Genomic DNA, 21,219 nt, shown 5'->3' on the forward strand with positions numbered 1-21,219 from the left:
CTTTCCACTTAACAGTAATATCTCATTGACCCCTCTGAGTAGATTTGAGGAAGGGAAAGGAAATATGTCTTCTTCAGCAATATAAAAAAACATATGTACAATGACACAAAGAATATGTAGGTTTTGGATCATCAGGACATGTTTTCTTAAAGGGAGCATTTGTGCTTCTGTTTCGAGTATTATTTTCATTTGTAAACAAACAGACAAAAACAGGAAAACTGCCAATCTAACAGAGCAAGTACTCGCCCATACAGTGTCTTTGTGTGAATTACAAAAAGATGCCCCCTCTGTGAGGACAGTCATAGAAGCAAAGCGCCTGGCCAGCAAAGCATGGGCGAAGTTTACGCCCCACGGACAGGCACCCTGTGTGGTTGACACACAGTAGCTCCGAGGCTTAGTCCAAGCGCTTCATTTGTTGTTCCAAAATTGTCTAAAGTGAATCGAAAGGGTTGAAATCAGTTTAAGGAGACTTTGTGGGGATTATGACATTCTCACAGATATCAACACTAATGGTGCATCCTTGGAAGCACTCAGAGCACATTCATTTAGATTCCATACATTTCAACTGAGCAACTGCTAACACACAAGACAATGTGGGTTTACTGGGAACAGAAGAAGGGGGGCACAAAGTCAGGTAAGTCATGTTCCTGACCTCAAGGAACATAAATGGCAGGGTCTTCAGAATATATATGAAGAAGAGACACAGAAGGCCCCCTTTGTAATAGTTGTATGAGGGACCCAAAATTTCTTGTGCCACTTGGTATATTCTGTGAATGTTTTAATTCAAGGCTGTTAACCATCCTTTTCTATCCCTAGGCCTTGGGGCAGAGAGTTACCATGTACTGAGCATCTATTATGTGCCAGGCCTGGGGAAAGTTACTCTACACAAATTATCTCAGTTGACCCTCATAACAAGCCTGAATGGTAAGTATTGGCAGCCCCATTTGACACATGAGAACACCGAGGCTTCGAGGAACTAGTAACTTAGAAGCAGAATAATTTGGAGAAACCAATTTTGGGCCTGTGTCAGACAGCCTTTGTTTCAAATCCCAGGTCTACCCCTTGCTAGTTTGGTGGCCTTGGGCAAGTTATTTAACTTCTTCTGAACCTCGGTTTCTGCAGTTGTAAAATAGGTATAATAATACCTAATTAAAGGTGTATTTTAGTGATCCATTGGCCTGATGCATAAGATATGTCAACACAAAGTAAGAGTCCAACAAATGATAATTGTCAAAATTCCTAAGTCCCAAGTTCACATGGGGAGTAAGGGAGAGAAAACAAAATTGGATTCTCCCCTCTTCTCAGTGCAAGGACCAGAAGTCAGGAAACCTGGATTTTAATCCCAGTTCAGCTGCTGCTGCCAAGGCCATGAGACTGTGAGCAATCAGCCAACCAGTGTAAGTGGCAGATTCTCTTCAGATGGAGAGTGGGGCAAATATACCTCATCTGCCTGCTCCAAAGGTAAATGCATAGTTGTGAAACTATACAAGCATAAAGCGGTGGAAGTACTAAGCTAGAGAGGGGAAGAGATTCATTTTTTGTCTCTAGGATTCCTTGAAACAGCTGGCTTATGATCAAATCCCATTTAAAGATACTCAATTGCTTTAGGAGAGTCAAGAGATTCTTTGCCTACACAGATTCTTCAGTGCTTAGAAAGAGTTGATCAGGGGTCAGAGTCAGCAAGTCAATCAAGAATGCATACAAAGTGGTTGCCCAATGCTGCATCTTCCCACCCTTTCCCCTTTTCACACTCAGGTCTTAGTCACCTCCAGGCCAACTTGGCTCCCAGCACAGTCATTGAATCTTGAGCAGGTGCTCTCTTGATGCTTAGTTATGTGGAGCCCCAAACCCACCAGGGAACTTCCCCAAGCCTACTTTTGTGTGCAGGTGGGAGAATCAGCTGGTGTGAAACAGCATAAAAAGGAAACCTGGTATTAAATAGGATTTCCCATAAGACGAACTGTCCCAACCACACATGCAGGCACTGTGAGTCTCTATGCGAGTATTTGTCATGGCCTGCCTGAGACCACCTGGGCCCCAATCCCAGCTATGCCACTGGCTGACTTGGGCTACATAGTTTAGCTTTGTTAGCTTGTTTCCTTGTCTACAATTTCCCCCAGGAAATGGGGATGTAAGAGGATCTCTACCTAAAAGAAACATTTCATGTCTATAATGAGTGCTCAATAGAAGTGAGCTCTTAAAAAAAAAAAAAAAAGATTTTATTTATTTGACAGAGAGAGAGACACAGCGAGAGAGGGAACACAAGCAGGGGGAGTGGGAGAGGGAGAAGCAGGCTCCTCACCGAGCAGGGAGCCCGATGCGGGGCTCAATCCCAGGGCCCTGGGACCATGACCTGAGCCGAAGGCAGACGCTTAACGACTGAGCCACCCAGGCACCCCTAGAAGCGAGCTCTTACCTTTATTGTATTAGAATGCTGGAAGGCAATAACCATGTATTTTTCCTTCTAGTATTCCCCACCGTGCCGGAGACTAGTCCTCATACACAGTAGGCAATCAATACATGTCCAGCTTGAATCAAAGCTCATCGAACTACAGCAAACCCTTTCACCTGATTAATTTAGCCCCTCTAGTTTGGGAGTTTGTCTAATTTACTAGTGATTAAGCCATAAGAAACATCACTGCAGACATCCAAGACCCCTCCAGCCCCCTTAACATGTTTTACACACTTGGAGAGGTACTCAAACGTTGGGGTATTTTTCAAGCTTGCTAGAATTAACTGCATTAATAATAGCTATTGTTAAATTACTACAGAAATAATAGCTATTAATCGGGTGCAATAAACGAAAATGCTGCTGAGTGGCCTCTAGCCAACTGACCTCTGGTGTCCCCTCATACGCCCCCAGCAGAGAGTCTGACGACACACAGACAAGGAGGTCGCTGTACCTCTAACAGCCTCACACCTGGAAACTAAAGGATTTAAAGTACTTGACCTCGGAGATTAAACACTCACTCAGCTCCGTGGATGGCGAGACCGATGAAGAAGATCACAAAAAGATGGTGTGTGTACCAAAACACTTCAAAATAAGACCTCCGGATGGTTTTGGTGGAGGAAGTGATAATTAATATGAGGCACAGTGTGATCACAATACCAGTGATGCCGGCCAGCCGGGTCACAGCCACATACAGGCCTCCTTCAGGATTCTGCAAAATAGAAACACACACACACACACACACACACACACGCACACACACACACACATTACTCATAGGCTCTCAAATGCAAGACTATTTATAAAGCGTCTGGTATATAGGCCAATAGGTATTTTCATTCCCCCTTCCGATAATCCTAACCATCCCTCACAGAGTGAGATAGATTTAGAATAGATATTTCTCAATTTAAAACTGTCTTACATGGTCAGGGTGTCACAGGAAGTACTAACTGATACACTGAAATAGTCCTAAGGGAGTATCGAATAAAGGACATCAGCCAACTGTAAGATGTCCTAAAAGGGTCTGAGGCTCCTTCTCCCTTTGGTTTGGAAAGGGCCTCAGTGCTTGGTTGGCAAATGTATTCCGGACATGCCTCCCATCTTAGGCTGGGTTCCCCTGAAGCAGACAGACCTTGAGATGAGGATTCATGAGCAAGTGATTTTAAAAAGGTGTGCTCCAGAAGAAACTGGTAAGAAGATGGGCAATAGGACAGGAAAGAGGAACAAGTCAGACACGAGGGTGATCTCAGGCCAAGTCTTTAGAGAAGGTAGCTTCAGCCTGATGCTGCGGAGGAACTGTGGAGGGTAGGTCACACCTCAGAGTTCATCCCTGACTCAAGGCAAGGAAGCTGGGCTTTCATGGCCTGCACCCATCAGCTATTGGTTAACGGCTGCCCACAGAGAGGTAGCCATCCAGACCCTTCCAGATCTGTGAGCTTGTGGGCCAAGGGACTCCGATAGCGCCAGGGTGGTCCTCTGAGGAAGAAACACTGGCATCAGAAATTGAGAAGTGAAAACACACAGAAAGGTGGGGGGAGCACAGACACAGTACAAGTGGTCCAAAGAGATCCGGGCAGAGCACGACAGCGTCAGCTCACCGAGTATGTTCACATTGCCTTCCTTCTATGTCATCGTACGAACAATGAACAATATGAAAGAAAAATTATCCCAGAAGTTACAGAAAAGGAATTTGTTTTCTTTTATGCAAGCTGTTTTCATGTTAGCCTGAGGAGAATTATTTCTGCAACGTTAAGGGACTTTTCTTCTCATCTTTTCTAAACACGAGGAAACACGTTTGGGATTCAGTGTATAATTATGTGACTTGGCCATCCTCCCAAGCCATAGGGCACATGAAGATGACTCAGAGCTTCTCCGTCTGAGTGTAGGAAGCTCTAACAACTGCTGGATGGGAAGCAGTCCTTGCTGTGGATACCCCAAATGGCTGCCCCTGGAAGACCATGGAGTTACTCCCAGTGCACCGTGCTTCCCATGGGCCAATAATCAGCAGACATAGGCCACCCCTCAGATGTTGTAGGCAAGAAAGAAGAAATGCGTCTCTGTCGGCTGTCAGCTGGTGGCTAGCCTAGTACTAACACCGAGGTCGGAGTGTTCCCTAATTCACATAAACAATTTCCTAGAACACTCACATCAGACGAGGTCATTCGGTGACTGTGAGGGAGTGAGACAAAAAAAAAAGACCACTCCGGAATTATGTCAGAGCCAAGACAACAACACAAGTGACTGCTGCTAAGATACCCAATCCTAGAAAAACCCCCAATTCCTGACCATACCTGATGCAGAGCAAATCCTTGCTTCCTTAAACCCCTCCAAAACCACCTAACGCAAGTCCCTGTCCTATAACAAGCCTCTACGAACACCTTCCTGGAATGTCCCAGACTTCCTCATGGTGCTAGGTCTCTTTTGCTGCAGGAAGTGATAAACTCAACTTTGTTTGACTAGATGTGTGTTCTTGTCTTTTCTTTGGTGGTGGGCATTGTCATGGGTGAGCCTGAGTTACTCCAGATTCCACAGGTGAGCCTAAGGACCTGGAAAACATCTAGAGACCCTCCACACATGGGATCAGGAGTGTGGAAGACATTTTCTCTGTACCCACATTCTTAGAAACTACAGACTTGGCCCACTGATAGTCAACTTTTAACATTGTTGATGTTCTGCCCAAGTAGAGGTCTTCACTTGCTGAAATCTAGTCCTCAGTTTTAAGGGCCTAGGGACCATCTGAATCCGGAAATAGACTTACCGGGATTTTCTTTCGAGCAAAATTGAGGTAACTTTCACCAGGTTTATCTCCAAGGTTAGAGAGTGCTATTGAATAGCTATCAGAATTGTTGACTCGGGCATTCACACACCATTCCACATTAAACAGATGGGCAATGGTATGAATCGCTGAAGAGAACAGAGAACAGAAACAAACAAGGTGAAGGGTGTGGACAATTTTTGTGTTAAGTTGGGTTTCTGCCTATAACCCCCGACTCTATGATAAGATACAGGGAGACACAGGGATGGCCCAGGACACTCAGAAACAAGAACTGGGTCTCCAGGCCAGAGAGGCAAGACTAGAACTCTAGTGGGTAAGCTATTCTCTAGTTGTGTGATCATACGCAAATCACTTAACCTCTCTGGTCTTGGTTTCCTCATTTGTAAAATGCAGACGTTAAACGACATTATCCTAAAGATCCAATCAAGTTCTGAGCTTCTACAAAATAACCTTGGTCTCTGAGGATATTTAGGTGTGCTCTCATTGTTTCTCTCCCCCTGATATATTTATGCTCAAACAAGAAGACTCTCATGTAATGTATGCCTTTGGCTGGCCCATTCACCTGACTCTGACATTACTCCAGAGAGATAACATTTTATCGAACTGATATAAGCCAATGGCCACAAGAGTGAATATCTTCTTGAAAATTGCATTCCTTACTTAACAAGCACTTACATACAACTTACTGGGTACCAAGAACTGTTATAAGTGCTTTATAATTAATCCTTATATGGAGGTAATGATGTAAGTACTATTAGTATCATCTCATCTTACAGATGAGGAAACTGGGGCATAGATTGCTTTAATATCTTGGCCAAGATCACCAAGCTAGGAAGCAGCAGAGTTAAGAATCGAATCCAAGCAATCTGGTGCTCAAATCTTTGCTCCTAATCGTTACGCTATGTTGCTTTCTAATAAGATTTTATCATGCATTTTGCTTTTGAACCATTTTGTTTGCCACAGCTCAGAAAGCCTGCACGATCTACTAATAGAAGAGAAACCCAGTTAAACACCTGCAATCTAAGCCTATTTTACTCAAATTATGGGGAAATTCTTTAAGGGCAGAATAAAAATCTCTTTTGTTCATCACTGTGCCTGTGTGCATGCCTATTGCCCGGCACATCACTTATTTGTTAAGTGAATTAGTGAAGATTTGATAATGGTCCCAGATACATCCCTTGTGCCAACACCGCCACTTTAATAATTATAATAATAACACATAATATAGAATACATATATACATATGTATACCTATTAGATATATAATAACAATAATAATAAAGAACACGCTTAGCTGATAAGGGCTATCTTACCCTTAAAATAAGGTATCTTTTCAACTTATGGGTTGTGGCAAGAACCACAACCTGTAAGTTGAGAAGATATCTTATCTTAGGGTTACTGCAAGAAATCCACAAATCTACATGTTCAACCTTAGTATTTTTTTTAATGGATAAATAAAAGCTCTCAGTTGTGGACTAACTTTTTTTATATTAAAAAGCATGGAAAAGGGTGAAGACACTCGGATTTTGTCAGAAGAGCCCAAGATAAAAAGGTTTTAAGACTTGAAGGAATAAACCCTAATATTGGATGGAAGAAAGAGTGGTGAATATTTTTTAACAGAATTCATTCGAAAAGTACAACATATCTTGCTGGGAATGTAAATTGGTGCAGCCACTATGGAAAACACAATGGAGCTGCCCCAAAAAACTAAAAAAAGAAATACCATACAATCCAATAATTCTACCCAAAGAAAATGAAAACACTAATTTGAAAAAAAGATATATGCATCCCCATGTTTATAGCAGCATTATTTACAATAGCCAAGATATGGAAGCAACCTAAGTGTCCATCCATAGGTGAATGGATAAAGAAGAAGTGGTATATAATATATATATTGTATAATTGTATATATATATATATATATATATATATATATATATACACACACACAAAATTGAGTATTACTCAGCCATAAAAAAGAATGAAACCTTGCCATTTGCTACAGCATGGATGGACCTAGAGGGTATTATGCTACATGAAATAAATCAGACAGAGAAAGACAAATACCATATGGTTTCACTTATATGTAGAATCTAAAAACCAAACCTACCAAACCAAACAAGACAGAAACAGACTCATAAATACAGAGAACAAACTGATGGTTGCCAGAGGGGTTGGGGGTGAGGGGATGGGCAAAATAGGTAAAGGAGATTAAGAGATATAAACTTCCAGTTATAAAACAAATAACTCACAGGGATGTAAAGTACAGCATAGGGAATATAGCCAATAATACTGTACTAACTTTGTATGGTGACAGACAGTAACTACATTTATCATGGTGAGCATTTTATAATGTATGTCATTGTCGAATCACTATGTTGTACACCTGAAACCAATATAATATTGTATGTTAAGTATACTTCAATTAAAAAAATAAATTAAAAAATACAACATATCCAATCACCACCTAATCTATCTAAAAATGCTGATCTCCTCTAAAAATAAAAGCAATCTAGGAATAGAGGGAACTCTCTGGTTCCACGTTTTCTTTGCAATCTCAAATATCTTAATAAACTTACCAGTGTGAAGTGCAATCATCCATGCCACCATTTTATGAAAAGTGAGGTTCCTGTCCAGCTGTCTTCGAATTCTTGTGGAACAGCACTTTGATTAAGGAGAAAAGAACAAAGTAGCAATTGTTAACAAGAAGGTTTTCTGTGTGCCAGGCAGTAGATACGTGTCACCTCATTTAATTGTCATAACCACCCTAAAGACAATGTCATTCTATGCATTTGACAGATGAGAAAACCGAGGCTCAGATACTTGTAGTCATCTTCCCAAGGTCAAACAGTGAGTGGCCTACCTGACAGGTTCCTGCAGTAACCACACGCATGCACAACGAGCTCAGACCAAGAAGCCCAAAGAAGTTTGTTGAACATTAAGTGTCAGGTCCCTACAACCAGTTTCTGCATATTTTACCTGGACCTGAGGGAGGGAAGCTCTGTCTCTGTGTCTTCCCCATCAATTTTCCCCGCCCCAGAATGTATGTGAGCTCCCTCACAGTCCCACGCTGGGCAGTTAGCAAAGGCTCATCCTTGTGAGGATGTCAACCAGTAAGTTAAGTGTTAGGTGAGAGATTCAAGAGTCAGCTCCCCTAGGGACACTGGCATTGTAATAGGAAAGCTGTATGCATTTCACATGACCCTGAAAGTCTAATGGGGACACAGACAAGTGAACAGTTCTAGAACAAGTGAATAGTTTTAGAACAACACCCTTCTAAGACCTACACTGTGCGAGGAGAAAAAATTGTCCACCCGCCTCTGTTGACAGAGACAGCAGCGCAAGGAGATATCATTAACCAAATATTAATAGCAAAAAGAACAATAGCTAATATTTACAAAGAGCTTCTGCAAGGAGCTGTTTTAAGTGTTCTATATGCATTCTGACTCTTTATTTGTGCATCAGTCTTAGCAGGGAGGTACCATTATTATCACTGTATAACAGGTTAGGGAGAAACAAGTGGAGAGGTTACCCCTGCCTTAGGTCACATAGTTAATAAGCGGCAGAGTCGGGATTTAAATGCAGGCTATCTGATGCCAGAGTATCAATATTCTGATGTTTTCATACCTTTTATGATTACCTTGACATTAAAAATAGTATTTTGGTCAGTACTCAAGTGTGACTGTCCTGATACATGTTAGAAGATGTGGATTTTGCTGGCTAATTGAACATAATAATACAAAATAAATAAATAAATAAACAAATAAGTGGTGGGGGGAGGAAGATTTGGATTTGAATCTTGATTCAGGTCAATGCCCAAAGTAGAAAAAACACAAACTGTGCTTTATGGTTGAATCAAAGCTTTGTCCTCCTGAAACCTGGTCAAATGCTTGCTCTGGCTGCAAGATACAGACAACTGTTAAGGAGAGCCAAGTGCCAAAAAAAAAAAAAAAAATCTTAGGTATTATAAGTATCTGGTTCTAAACATATTCAATTTAATCTAAGGGTGTTTAATATTTGACTTACTTATTATTTTTTTAAATAGGCTCCATGCCCATCATGGAGCCCAACATGGGGCTTGAACTCACGACCCTGAAATCGAGACCTGAGCTGAGATCAAGAGTCAGATGCTTAACCGACTGAGCCACCCAGGGGCCCCATGGCTTAGTTATTTTTAATAACATGTTCTGATTTTATAGAAAAAAATGTAGTTGTGTGGAGAATTGTGCTTACTCTACTATCTCTGCGTTAGCTACATCTACAGAGAGCATGGGACCATGAGAGCAGATTCCCGGGACTGCAGAAATACTACTAGTGAGGAAGACACAGAGGATTCCAGAGAAAGGAACAAAGAATTAGACTTTATTGAATGCTTTCTGTGAGCCAGGCAGTTTAGCCATAATCATTACCTCATTCAGTGACAATGTGATAAGGATTATTGTCCTCATTTTACAGATTAAAAAAATTAAAGCTAAATCTCACATTGGCTGGGATCCAAGTCTATTTGTCTTTAAGGTTCATACCCTTTTCCACCAAACCAAATGCAAAGATATAGTCACTATTATTCTACATGTCTAAAAAAAAACCCAAGACAAGAATTTAAGTCAACTGCAAGGTGATCACAGAAAACAAGGTCAGGGGAAGTGAGATTGGGAAGAGAAGGCTACGAATGAAGGGTGTATTATCAGATCAGCTACCACTATCATGTATCATATCATATCATATCATATCATACCATACCATACCATGGTCTCTTTGATTAGAGGACTCTGAGAGATATAGAAAATGCTCCAGAGGTTTTCTTTTCTTTCCTTTCTCTCTTTCTTTCTTTCTTTCTTTCTTTCTTTCTTTCTTTCTTTCTTTCTTTCTTTCTTTCTTTCTTTCTTTCTTTCTCTCTCTCTCTCTCTCTCTCTCTCTCTCTCTCTCTCTCTCCCTCCCTCCCTCCCTCCCTCCCTTTCTTTCTTTCTTTCTTTCTTTTTTTTACCTGAGCGGTTAGAAAGCTTAGGAATTCATCCCCCAACTCCCATTTGTCACAGGCCAAGGGCTGGTCCCAGGGCATCAACTCCCTGGCATTTCAGGCTTGCCCCAGGAGAGGGCTGAAAGAAAATCCTCAGGCAGAGAATGAGTGGGGCTTGCAGAAGGCAGCTACCCCATGTGCTGTAGAACCGTAAGTGTGGAGGGAACATGAGTGAAACACCAACAGCATCAGCTACAGCTAAGTGTCCACTGGTGGAGGTGGGCAGTGACTCAGGTTCTCAAAATAAGGGTTTCCTATTTGAAATCACTTAGCTTACATTTCTGTTGGTGAAAAATTGTCTTTGGTTTCTTATACAGCCTTGTCGTCTTTTCTGTTTATTTCAAGTGCTGTATATTGTTTTACTACTTTGTATTCTTTACAATTTTAAGGAAATATCTTTTTCCTGTTTCCCAATTGCTAGGTTCCTCCATAGTTTCTTGGAGTCCTTGTGGTAGGCAGAATTCAAAGGTGATCCCCACTGACCTTATATAATCTCCTCCCTTTGAGTGGGGGTGGGACCTGACCTGTGAATGTGATGGGATGTCACTCCTATGAATTTGTTACATTATATGGCAAAAGGCACTTTACAGAGGTAACGAAAGTCCCAACTTGACCTTAAGAGAAAGTTTATCTGGGTGGGCCTGAGCCAATCACATGGCCCTTTAAATCTGGGTCCAGAACTCAGAGACGGAAGAACTCAGAGATTCAAGGCACGGGAAGTATTTGCTGCAATGTTGCTGGCTTGAACATGGAGGAAGCCACATGGAAGGAATACGGGGACTTTCAGGATCTGAGAGCAGCCCCTGAATGGCTGTCAGCAAGGAGACAGGAACCTCAGTCCCACAACTGCAAGGAACTGATTTTTGCCAACAAGAATGAGTTTGGAAGATTTTTACCCAGAGTTTCCATTTGAGAATTCAGCCCAGTTGGCACCTTGACTTCAGCCTTGTAATATGCTGAGCAGAGAACCCAACCAAACACAGGATGCTGGACTTCTCACTGGCAGAACTGAGAGCTAATAAATTGGGGTTGTTTTAAGCCACTTAATTTGTGGAAATTTCTCACACAGCAACAGATAATTAATATAGACCTTATTGGAGTGATGGAATACAATTGGAGTCCTAAGACTGAGAGAATGGGAACAGTAGGATCAGAAATCAGTGCTGAATTACATTTCAGAGGGCAAGTTCTGCAAAACTTGCCATCAGATATACATGTGTTGGATCTCAGCCCTACCACCTAGCTGTGTGACGTTGAACAATATGCTCAGTTTCTAACTTCCTTACCTATGTATTTATCACAGTTCTTCTCTCATAGTTCTGTTTTGTAGATTCACTAAGAGGTGTTTAATAAATATTTGAGTGTTTTTTTGTATCATTATTTAACTCTTCAGCTAGTATGTCTTGGCTCCCCATGCAGAATTTCAAGAAAAGAAATATGGTTTTGATGTGGCCTCTACAGTGTTTCCATAGTTCTACCCTTATCATCATCAATATAGGTCATCAAAAATATGGAACAACAGATTCTGATGCCCCCATCAGCTTGAGCAGCAGAGTGTTAGAGAAAAAGAAATTGAATGCCAGGGGCGCCTGGGTGGCTCAGTCGTTAAGCGTCTGCCTTCGGCTCAGGTCATGATCCCAGAGTCCTGGGATCGAGCCCCGCATCGGGCTCCCTGCTCAGCGGGAAGCCTGCTTCTCCCTCTCCCACTCCCCTGCTTGTGCTCCTGCTCTCACTGTGTCTCTCTCTGTCACATAAATAAATAAAATCTTTAAAAAAAAAAAAAAAGAAATTGAATGCCAGAACAATGGAGAGATGTGCTTGAGAAATAAAAGGTCCATTTGTAATACTCTGAATTTAATAGGTAGGTTTTTTTTAAAAAGCTAGTTGATATGAAACTCACACATCTCATAAAAAGGAAAAACAGAGGCCATTAGTTACCAGTGGGTCATTGGAATGGATCTCACCAAGGCACCAATCCCTAGTTTTTCCCAGTTGCCCTCTAGGATATGCTCAGGATGGCCCCCCGCAAAAAAATCCAAAGAGAAGTCACAAGTCATGTTTATATGGGGCTTCCAAATACAATCTCCTCACCATTTCCTGAAATGGGAACAAGCCCGCTGGCTGGTGGTGTGGGAAGGAAGGGCTTTGCTGCCTCTGACTGCCCAGGGCTTGCTCCTCATCACACAGATACCATTTTTATGCTTTTGAGTCCCTTCTGGATTATCGCCATCTACTCTTAATTACCCAAGCTGCCATCATGTCCCATGGCTTCCTCACTGAACTACCCCTTTTGCCATTGACTTCTAAAGGGAAGTTTCTCTGTTACTGTCACCTCGAGCCTAGCCCGATCTCACTAAGCTAATATTATTATTATTATTATTATTATTATTATTATTGAGTAATCTCAGCAAATTTCTATGCTGCATTTAAACTGCAAGAGAGAAAAAAATTTTTTTAAGGTGAAGATTTTATTTATTTGAGAAAGAGAGAGAGGGAGAGTGGGGGGAGGGGCAGAGGGAGAGGGGACAAGCAGACTCCTCGCTGAGCAGGGAGGGTCCTGGGATCATGACCTGAGCTGAAATCAAGAGTTGGACACTCAACCCACTGAGCCACCCAGGTGCCTTGAAAAAATATTTTTTTTTCAAGTTAGAAATGGAACTAAAAAGGAGTGCATATTTAATGGGGTAAACATGAGTTTCTATAACATGACCAATACAGAAACTTAAAAGTTTTATTTTATGTACACCTGGTCTCACTACACATGCCATGAACTCACTTAAATTAGATGTTTATATGCAATTTGGGAGAAATTACAAAAGCCACCCTTGAATCTATAGAACTCCGGCAAAGAAGCTGACAGTAATGTCCAAACCCGATGGCAGTAGGACATGTGATAAATAAGAACATCAGTTTATTTGTATAGCACTGTTTGTAACTTTGAAGTCACATGTTTCTTCTCTATCTCTTCCATAGAACTCTAAGCTCCTTGAGTTCATGGCCCATCCATATGTTACTCTTTACTCACCATGTGTCCCCAGTACTTAGCATATAGCTGGCACTCAACCAAATGTTTGTTGACTGACAACTCAGCAGTTGACAGCTTAGTCAATTAATATACTTTTGGAATGTTATATTCATTCTTACAGTTGCATTGTCTCACCTGCTTTTCAGCTAAAAAGAAAAAAACAAACAAACCGTGAGACAGGAAGTCCAAGAGACTTCCCTAGACCATGTGGTTAGACACAGAGCCACAGTGAGGGTCTCTGACTCAGACTATATAAGGTTACAGATAAGAGCTGACACTCTCACTTTCTTTTTTCTTTCTGATCTGAGACTAGGACTCCCATCCGATTAGAATTTAGTTTCTGCATGGCAAGGTGGGATTATTAAGGCTTCCTTAGGGACTTCTGCATGCTAGGCCCCATCCTTCCCCATTCTCCTCAACAAAGCAGGCTGAGAGCCTTTACCTTTACTTTCCCCAGGGTGGGCCAATACTGGGGTTTTACTTCTCCAAACAATCAGAAGGATTATAAAGCAAAGTCTAACTGATTAAGACCACTAGAAATTGAATGGACGTTCTGGGACTGTGTAGTTTGCAACCTACTAACAAATCCTTGAAGTTACAACAGTCTTGCCATTTCGGGCCTAGGCTATTCAGGATGCTCCAGCCTTCACATATATGATGGACTTTTTAAGACCATATGACAAGAAGACAGTTTTGAGTGTAGGTGGCACGTAGGAAAGTGAATGGGCTCTGGGGGCACAAAGAGCCGGGTTTGAATTCCAACATTGCCATTTCATTTCATCCCCATCTCACTGACTTGATGTGCAGCTTTTATGAGGTGAGCTCTATGAAGACTCAGTAGGGGACAGCTATTTGGATTTCCAACATTGGTCACAGCATGGTCACTCATTTTAATTCCAATCAGAAAAGAAGTTTCGTTTGCCAAGTTCACATTTCAGGTTGGGAAACATGGAAGGAAGGACACTCCCAGTCTCTAAAAGAATGTTGCTTGCTGCTGGGCGCCTGGGTGGCTCAGTTGGTTAAGCGACTGCCTTCGGCTCAGGTCATGATCCTGGAGTCCTGGGATCGAGTCCCGCATCGGGCTCCCGGCTCGGCGGGGAGCCTGCTTCTCCCTCTGACCCTATCCCCTCTCATGCTGTTTCTCTCTCTCTCTCTCCCTCTCAAATAAATAAGTAAATAAAATCTTTATTAAAAAAAAAGAATGTTGCTTGCTGCTAATTTTTAAAAATATATTCTCTTACATACGGATCTCTCCGATTTTCAGAGCTTCTCTGCAATTTGAAGAGCAGCCTTATTTCGTCCCTGCCTTTGAAGACCTTCGTGAAGATCTTCCCTCCTGGGCCACAGGAAGCCTGAAAGCGGCCATTACAACATGTGCTTTTCACGGGGCATGGCCGCTCAATGGCAGTGCAATTTGGGCCTGGGCAGTAACAAGGATTTCTTAACTGGCCATCCTGGTGAAAACGCTGCCTGTTTCTCAGGGTTTACTTCCTCTAAATAGAAAGTATTCAAACAGGGCATGGGGGGAAGGCCAAAAAAATGAATCGTGCCTTCCTAAAAACAAAAAGTTACAGTACATGAGCTTCATTTAGCCAGTGTTCACTGGGCACCTACAGTACGCCAGGCCCTGTACTTTACAGGCGGCTCGTTGCTAAAACTTTAAATCAAATGGAATTTTACCTCCGTGGTTTCTTAGACTGAGAAGATGATTTAGAAACCCTTGTTGTCAGTGTCTACTGTTAATTGTATCCCGCTAATCCTGTATTCGTAAATCAACTAGTAAATTTAGTAAGATAAGGAAAAATAAGGCAGAGTTCAAGGCAAATTCTACTTGTTATTGACAGTTTGGATCACTTCCCTTCCCCCAAATATTCCGTGATTGCCAAATTAAGTATTAACTTCTCAGCTATACATTTAAGTCCTAGTTTACCAGCAAAGCCTTACCTCAGACACCTGCCCTTTACAGTCCCTACGTCCCCATCAAAGTAGATTGTCATTGCTCTCCTCTATAAATTATCTCTACTTAATAGATTTTTTAAGGCTGGTTAATATCAGACACATACACTGTATTAAGAGGAAAAACAGACGCTAGTCGTTACTCATGATCCAGTAGAATGGGTCTCACCAAGACATCAATCCCTAACTTTTCCAAGCTACCCTCTTGGGTGGGATCAGGAACTGCAAACAAATCCCAACAGAAGCCAAGTGTCATGCTCCTACGGGGCTTTCAAGAATGTCATTTTCTTACTATCTTCTTTGCGTTGGCCCATTCCATTTTCTCCATGTAGAATGTCTTTCTCTCTTATTTACATCTCCTAGTGGCTTGTTTGATCCTTACATGCCCATATTTGATGCCACCTTTTCGAAGAAGCCTCTCTTCATTCCCTGCCCCACCTTCATTCCCAATCCCTCCTTCTTTGATTCTCCCCATAGCCCCTTATTTCTAATGTTCTGCGGGACCCATCAGATTTTGCTTTGTATCATATTTATTTGAGTACATAGATCTAAGTAGATTCTAAATTCCTTGTTTTTCATCTTTGTATGATAACAACAATAAGAAATTCATATACCCTAGGTTACAAAGTTTCTTATATAATCTTTTTTTTTCTTCTAGCAGAGTACATTTAGGGGCTCACCAAATTGTTGAAATGAGGGTTAAAAAAACCGCCCTGGGCATTTAGAAATCTCTGAACTCCTCAATTCCACGGACTCAATACCTCTTAGTTACCCTCATTATACTGTGACTCATCGCTCCTTGATTCCACCTGCTTGGGATGTTAGCCACGAAGAGAATTTTCTCTGACTTAAAAATTTTGAAAAACATGGCACTGTAGGATTAATTCCCAAATCCCATGTCAGCCTCATAAAGTCCATAATATATTATATTATGTATGTCTGGCGTGTGTGTGTGGGCGCGTTGCACGTGCACACGCACAAGTGTTTTATGGCTCTTCTTGAGGTGTAGGTTGATTGTTTTTTTGGTTTTTTGGTTTTTTTTAAAATGTCTGTTCCAAGTTAAATAGTTGTCTCGGGGAGCTCCATCAACAACTAATATGCAAATAAAATGGAGAATCAGGCATCCCTTGGCTTGTGAATATTGGACAGAGGTTGGAATCCTCACACTCCATTAGTCCGCTTTTCCTTAGAAAGGACATTTAGTGTGATGTCCTTTGAAAATTTCGAGAAGCGTCAACTTTATAAATGTTTGCTCTTACCGCGCTGGAACCCCTGAGGAAGGAGAGCAGATTTCGACAGACTGGCAGCAGAATCAGCATGCAGTTGAAATTCAGGCAGGCTGCAGGGGCCCTGGCCAATGGCAGCGCAAACTGGAAGATGTGGGATAGGAAGCAGGTAATTCCTATGAGCACAGAACACCCTTCCACCACTTCTCCAGGGTTCCCAGCATGAGGCCCACCAGAGACGTCAAGTTATCTGAGAAGGAAGATCCTTCAGAACTGAGAGTCTACCTGGAGGGCCTGCTGGGATCCTTTGTTTTAATTTGGCCCTTCTCTCCCAACCCAACATTTTACTACGAAAATTTTCAAACGTAAAGAGAATTTGAAATAATGTCACAATGAACACCTGTTTTCCCATCTCCCAGGTTCCACCATCACATAGCTGCCCATCCATCTACCCATCCCTCTAGGCATTCATAGATACATCTTATTTTTGATGCATCGCAGGCATCAGTTCACTTCCACCCTAAATACTTAAGCATGTGTATCATTAATTAGAGTTCAGTATAGAAACTGGGGCTTTCTAAAGAAGATTTTCTTAACTCTCAGACTCACTTCAGCAGTAACTTAAGTTGGTCTCGTGTAATGCTTTGGCATTATAATTGTTCTTTGTAATGCCTAAAGAAGTTGCATATTTTGGAGGGGAAAGCAGAGGGAAATCACCCTTCTCAGTATCAGCCGGAATTAGTTAACAACAATTATAATAGTGCAGTATTATTATGTATTATAATTATTTATACAGATGATATATGATACCTATTATAATTAGTGTTAAGTCATGAATTCACGGTTTCAGCATGATGTAACAAATGGTATCCTGTGGGGGCAGCTGTCATTGTAATTATTCTCATTTGTCATGAAGCAGAGTCCTGGCAGCTCAAGGAAATCAAGAATGCTAATGGACCCAGGGAAAGTTGGGGGCCTTCACTCTGCTGGCCTAGTCAGTGAATATGACCCTTGGGCAAGCTCCTCAAAGGCTCCATCTGAGGGAGAGGCTTATTTCCTGAAGGTCATTTCACTACATGTCACTGGGAGCAGGGCTCTCCATTCACAAAAGTTATCAGGAATCACATGCTTTAAAGAATACGGGAAGTCTCACTTGTCCCACTTGTGTCACCCTTGGATCAATCTCCAACTTTGCCTGCAATTCTAGGGTTGGCATTAGATGTCTTCTTTAAGCTAAACAGTGGCACAGTAGTTCTTGGCATGGGAGGGCTGCCGCTGGGACTCCCTGACACACTTTAGTTTATCTCACACTGGAAGGCCTAAAGACTCTTGCCCAGGGGGTTGCAAGGGAGGGAGCGAGGCTAATGGTGCCGTTTGGGTTGGTCAGAAGATTTATTTAAAGTGTTGAAAGGAATATGAACCAGAATCTTTGATTAGAAATGTACACCAGTCAATATTGCATGAGATGGAACTTATACTTACCCCAAGAAGTTTTCGAGTGTAATAGAACTGAGGTCTAGAGAAATATAACCCATAGAAATGGATAAAGAGGAAGACGTTCATCCCCAGCCACACCAGCTGCAAAAAGAGAAATAGTTGCATGAAGTTTCCACATTTCAATCGGTAGATTTCACACAAGATTGGAGTCAGACTAGGGTCAGGACTTCCCCAGTCTAGCCTTCAACAAAGGTGGTTACACATCTGGGTGTAACCAGCTGCAAGTCAGCTCTTGCCTACAACAGTGCCACTACACTTCGTGATTGACATGTCCACCTTGCGTTGTTCCCCATGATTGTTCTACTACTGGCCAGGATGCCAGGTCATTAACAATCTCCCTCCCCTCTGTTGTTTTCTTCTTAACTAGTAGCAGGTGAGTCTTCTCGAAAAGAGAGGGGAAAGGAATAGGTGACTATACGGTCCCCCACACCAATAAGACACTGTGCTCTACTCTCACGGGTGCCGTCACCTTCCTCCAGCACACAGCACCCCACCCCAGCCAGTGGGAGTCACATCAGCTAAAACGTCAAGCCTTTAATTCTATTTGGGAACTTTTGTTTAACTTTTGAAAGAGGGACTATTGAACATGAACGAGGGGCTGAGGGGCAGGGTTTTTTTTTTTTTTTAAAGCGACCCTTCTACCTTTTGACTGCTCATTTCATCCCAAGCACTGACCACATACATCAAGATCTTTTCTTACTTGTGCTTTAACGCCATTAAAGGTCCATAGGTGCTTGAGAACAATCTCTTTATGAAGAAGGTATTAAAACAACTTCTCCATTCCCTAACCTTGTCATTCTTACTCTTGCTTTCCAGACTGTGTCTTTACTGTCAAGCATATGAGTGTGCAATTTAGGAGGAGGTCATCTCCTGGGGAAAACTGTGCTAGGAGCCAAAAGTATAATATGAACTTGTTTTCTATAGGAGTAATCTGTTTTCAAAATGGTGGTAAGAAATCAAGTTAACAGTATTCTATATTGCATTAGAATGTTGGTTTGGCATAATTTTTTAATGACACAATATTTCTTATTTTTCTTTTATTTGCGCCCCCAATTCCTCTCTGTGTCTACAACTCTAAGACTCAATTTTACCTCATGATAAATTCTTTCAAAAATTCCCCACTCATAGGTGTTCTTTTTAACATCAGTACAATACTTTCATTGGCTATTTGGAAAGGTTATTTATAAATCACATTTCTATCCTCCCAATTGTCCATGATTGCTTTGCTGAGACTGCCATCTTAAATTAATAGTTGGTCCTTGTTATGGTAAAAAACTAAAGAGATTAACAGATCTATTTGAAAATTAGCCCTATCTTTACTTACAAAAATTGTTTCTCAAGATAGATTAGATTGATTTATATATATAGTCATATATAATGTATATAATATATCCACTGTATATATGAGTCTAGTTTATTTCAATTTCCTTCCTTGAATTTTTAATTTTTTTTTTTAAGATTTTATTTATTTGCGAGAGAGAGAATGAGAGACAGAGAGCACGAGAGGGAGGAGGGTCAGAGGGAGAAGCAGACTCCCTGCCGAGCAGGGAGCCCGATGCGGGACTTGATCCTGGGACTCCAGGATCATGACCTGAACCAAAGGCAGTCGCTTAACCAACTGAGCCACCCAGGTGCCCCTCCTTGAATTTTTATAAACCTCATAAACAACTCAAGTTTACCTCAGAGGAAAAAAAAAAGTACTTTTTAAAAAAGAAAGTTGAGGGCGCCTGGGTGGCTCAGTCGTTAAGCGTCTGCCTTCGGCTCAGGTCATGATCCCAGGGTCCTGGGATCGAGTCCCACATCGGGCTTCCCGCTCTGCGGGAAGCCTGCTTCTCCCTCTCCCACTCCCCCTGCTTGTGTTCCTGCTCTCGCTATGTCTCTCTCTGTTAAATAAATAAATAAAATCTTTTAAAAAATAAAAAAATAAAAAAGAAAGTTGAGAACTTCAATTATTTTTGCTGTAATCACTGAAATAAAGGCCATTTCCCATACATGAGCCAATTTTGTACCTGTTATTTGGAAAATGGTGTAAAATTAGGATTGCCGATTTTTAAATGGTATAAGCACATAAAAAGTAGAGAATTTACCTCTGAGTAAATATTGATAAACAACTTAGACTCGGAGATCATTAACATGAAATGTCTTCTACCCCCTCTGCAAAATGCTGGCTGATTTAGTACTCCCAAAGAGTCAAGAAATAGAGTAGGTGAAGTGAGCCCCCAGATACATTCTTTTCATTAATAAGTTTGGAAGAGTGCACTCAGTCCCGCTTACAGATAGACGTATGTTCACACAGTAAATCAGTTTCAATACAATTTCTCAAAGAAACAAAACAAACAAACAAAAAGTTTTGCCCTATTTTAGTTTCCCGGAAAACCCAGACAAGTTCGAGAATTTATCATTTCTCTCTCACTGGTACTTACAACGACAAAGATGGAGAGCCCCTCATTCTCAATCCAGTTCCCCATGGTGATGGAGGTTCAATGCCTTGTGTCTGCTTTTCTTCTCTGCTCTGCTTCTTCTTCCCATGAGGAAATGAAAATAGCAGCCTGGGGCAATCAGTTTCCTTTTCTATTATCAGAAATTAGCTAATCATTGGTCAACTGAAAATCTTGTTTCCATAAGAACCTTAAATCTTTAAACCACAAAAAGCTGCAGAAAAAGGGTCTGTAATAATCTAATCATAACTAACCATAGTAGGAAATGAAACCAATTTCTACAACTGAGAGACAAGTAACAGTCCAATGATGGGATATATTTGACACATGGACTTGACTTTTTGACTGATCAGTTACTAAATAGCAATTTGTAAAAAGTCACTCAACTAGCCATGACTTCGTGCTGGATAAAAATCATTACATATCTTTTGACAGGCTGAGCAGCATTTTATAGTCTTGTTGAGAAGAACAATAACAATAATGATGGTTGATATTTATAGCATGCTTACATCGTGCCAATTTTCTAAGATACATATGTGTGTGTGCATACACATATATTTACCTAAGAATTGATACATATATGTCTGTGTAAACACATACACACACATATATTAAATTCAGTATACAAATAAATTCACTTGATTCTAACAATTCAACCCTTATAAAGTAGTTTTTTTAGAAGGTTTTTTGATTTTTTATTTAAATTTTGTTAGTTAACATACAGTGCAATATTCGTTTCTGGAGTAGAATTCAGCGATTCATAAAGATTTTATTTTTAAATAATCTCTACATCCAATGTGGGGCTTGAACTCACAACCCCGAGATCAAGAGTCAC

At 41.2% G+C, this 21,219-nt stretch overlaps 1 protein-coding gene across 1 annotated transcript in view; it reads right to left on the bottom strand.

Annotated features, from left to right (window-relative positions):
• The window catches only part of LOC110573186 (cytochrome b-245 heavy chain), a 35,696-nt gene extending 15,229 nt beyond the window's left edge, over positions 1–20,467 (bottom strand). Inside the window, exons 1-6 of the mRNA XM_021681634.1 lie at positions 20,370–20,467; positions 17,932–18,027; positions 16,483–16,593; positions 7,805–7,889; positions 5,208–5,353; positions 2,971–3,161 (exon numbers count right to left, since the gene is read on the bottom strand). Of these exons, the coding sequence (XP_021537309.1) occupies positions 2,971–3,161; positions 5,208–5,353; positions 7,805–7,889; positions 16,483–16,593; positions 17,932–18,027; positions 20,370–20,414 (674 nt within the window). The 5' untranslated portion in view covers positions 20,415–20,467. The remainder of the gene's footprint in view (positions 1–2,970; positions 3,162–5,207; positions 5,354–7,804; positions 7,890–16,482; positions 16,594–17,931; positions 18,028–20,369) is intronic.
• Between the last annotated feature and the right edge of the window lie 752 nt (positions 20,468–21,219).

Source organism: Neomonachus schauinslandi, chromosome X, assembly GCF_002201575.2.
Source record: "Neomonachus schauinslandi chromosome X, ASM220157v2, whole genome shotgun sequence".
NCBI classification, from domain to species: domain Eukaryota; kingdom Metazoa; phylum Chordata; class Mammalia; order Carnivora; family Phocidae; genus Neomonachus; species Neomonachus schauinslandi.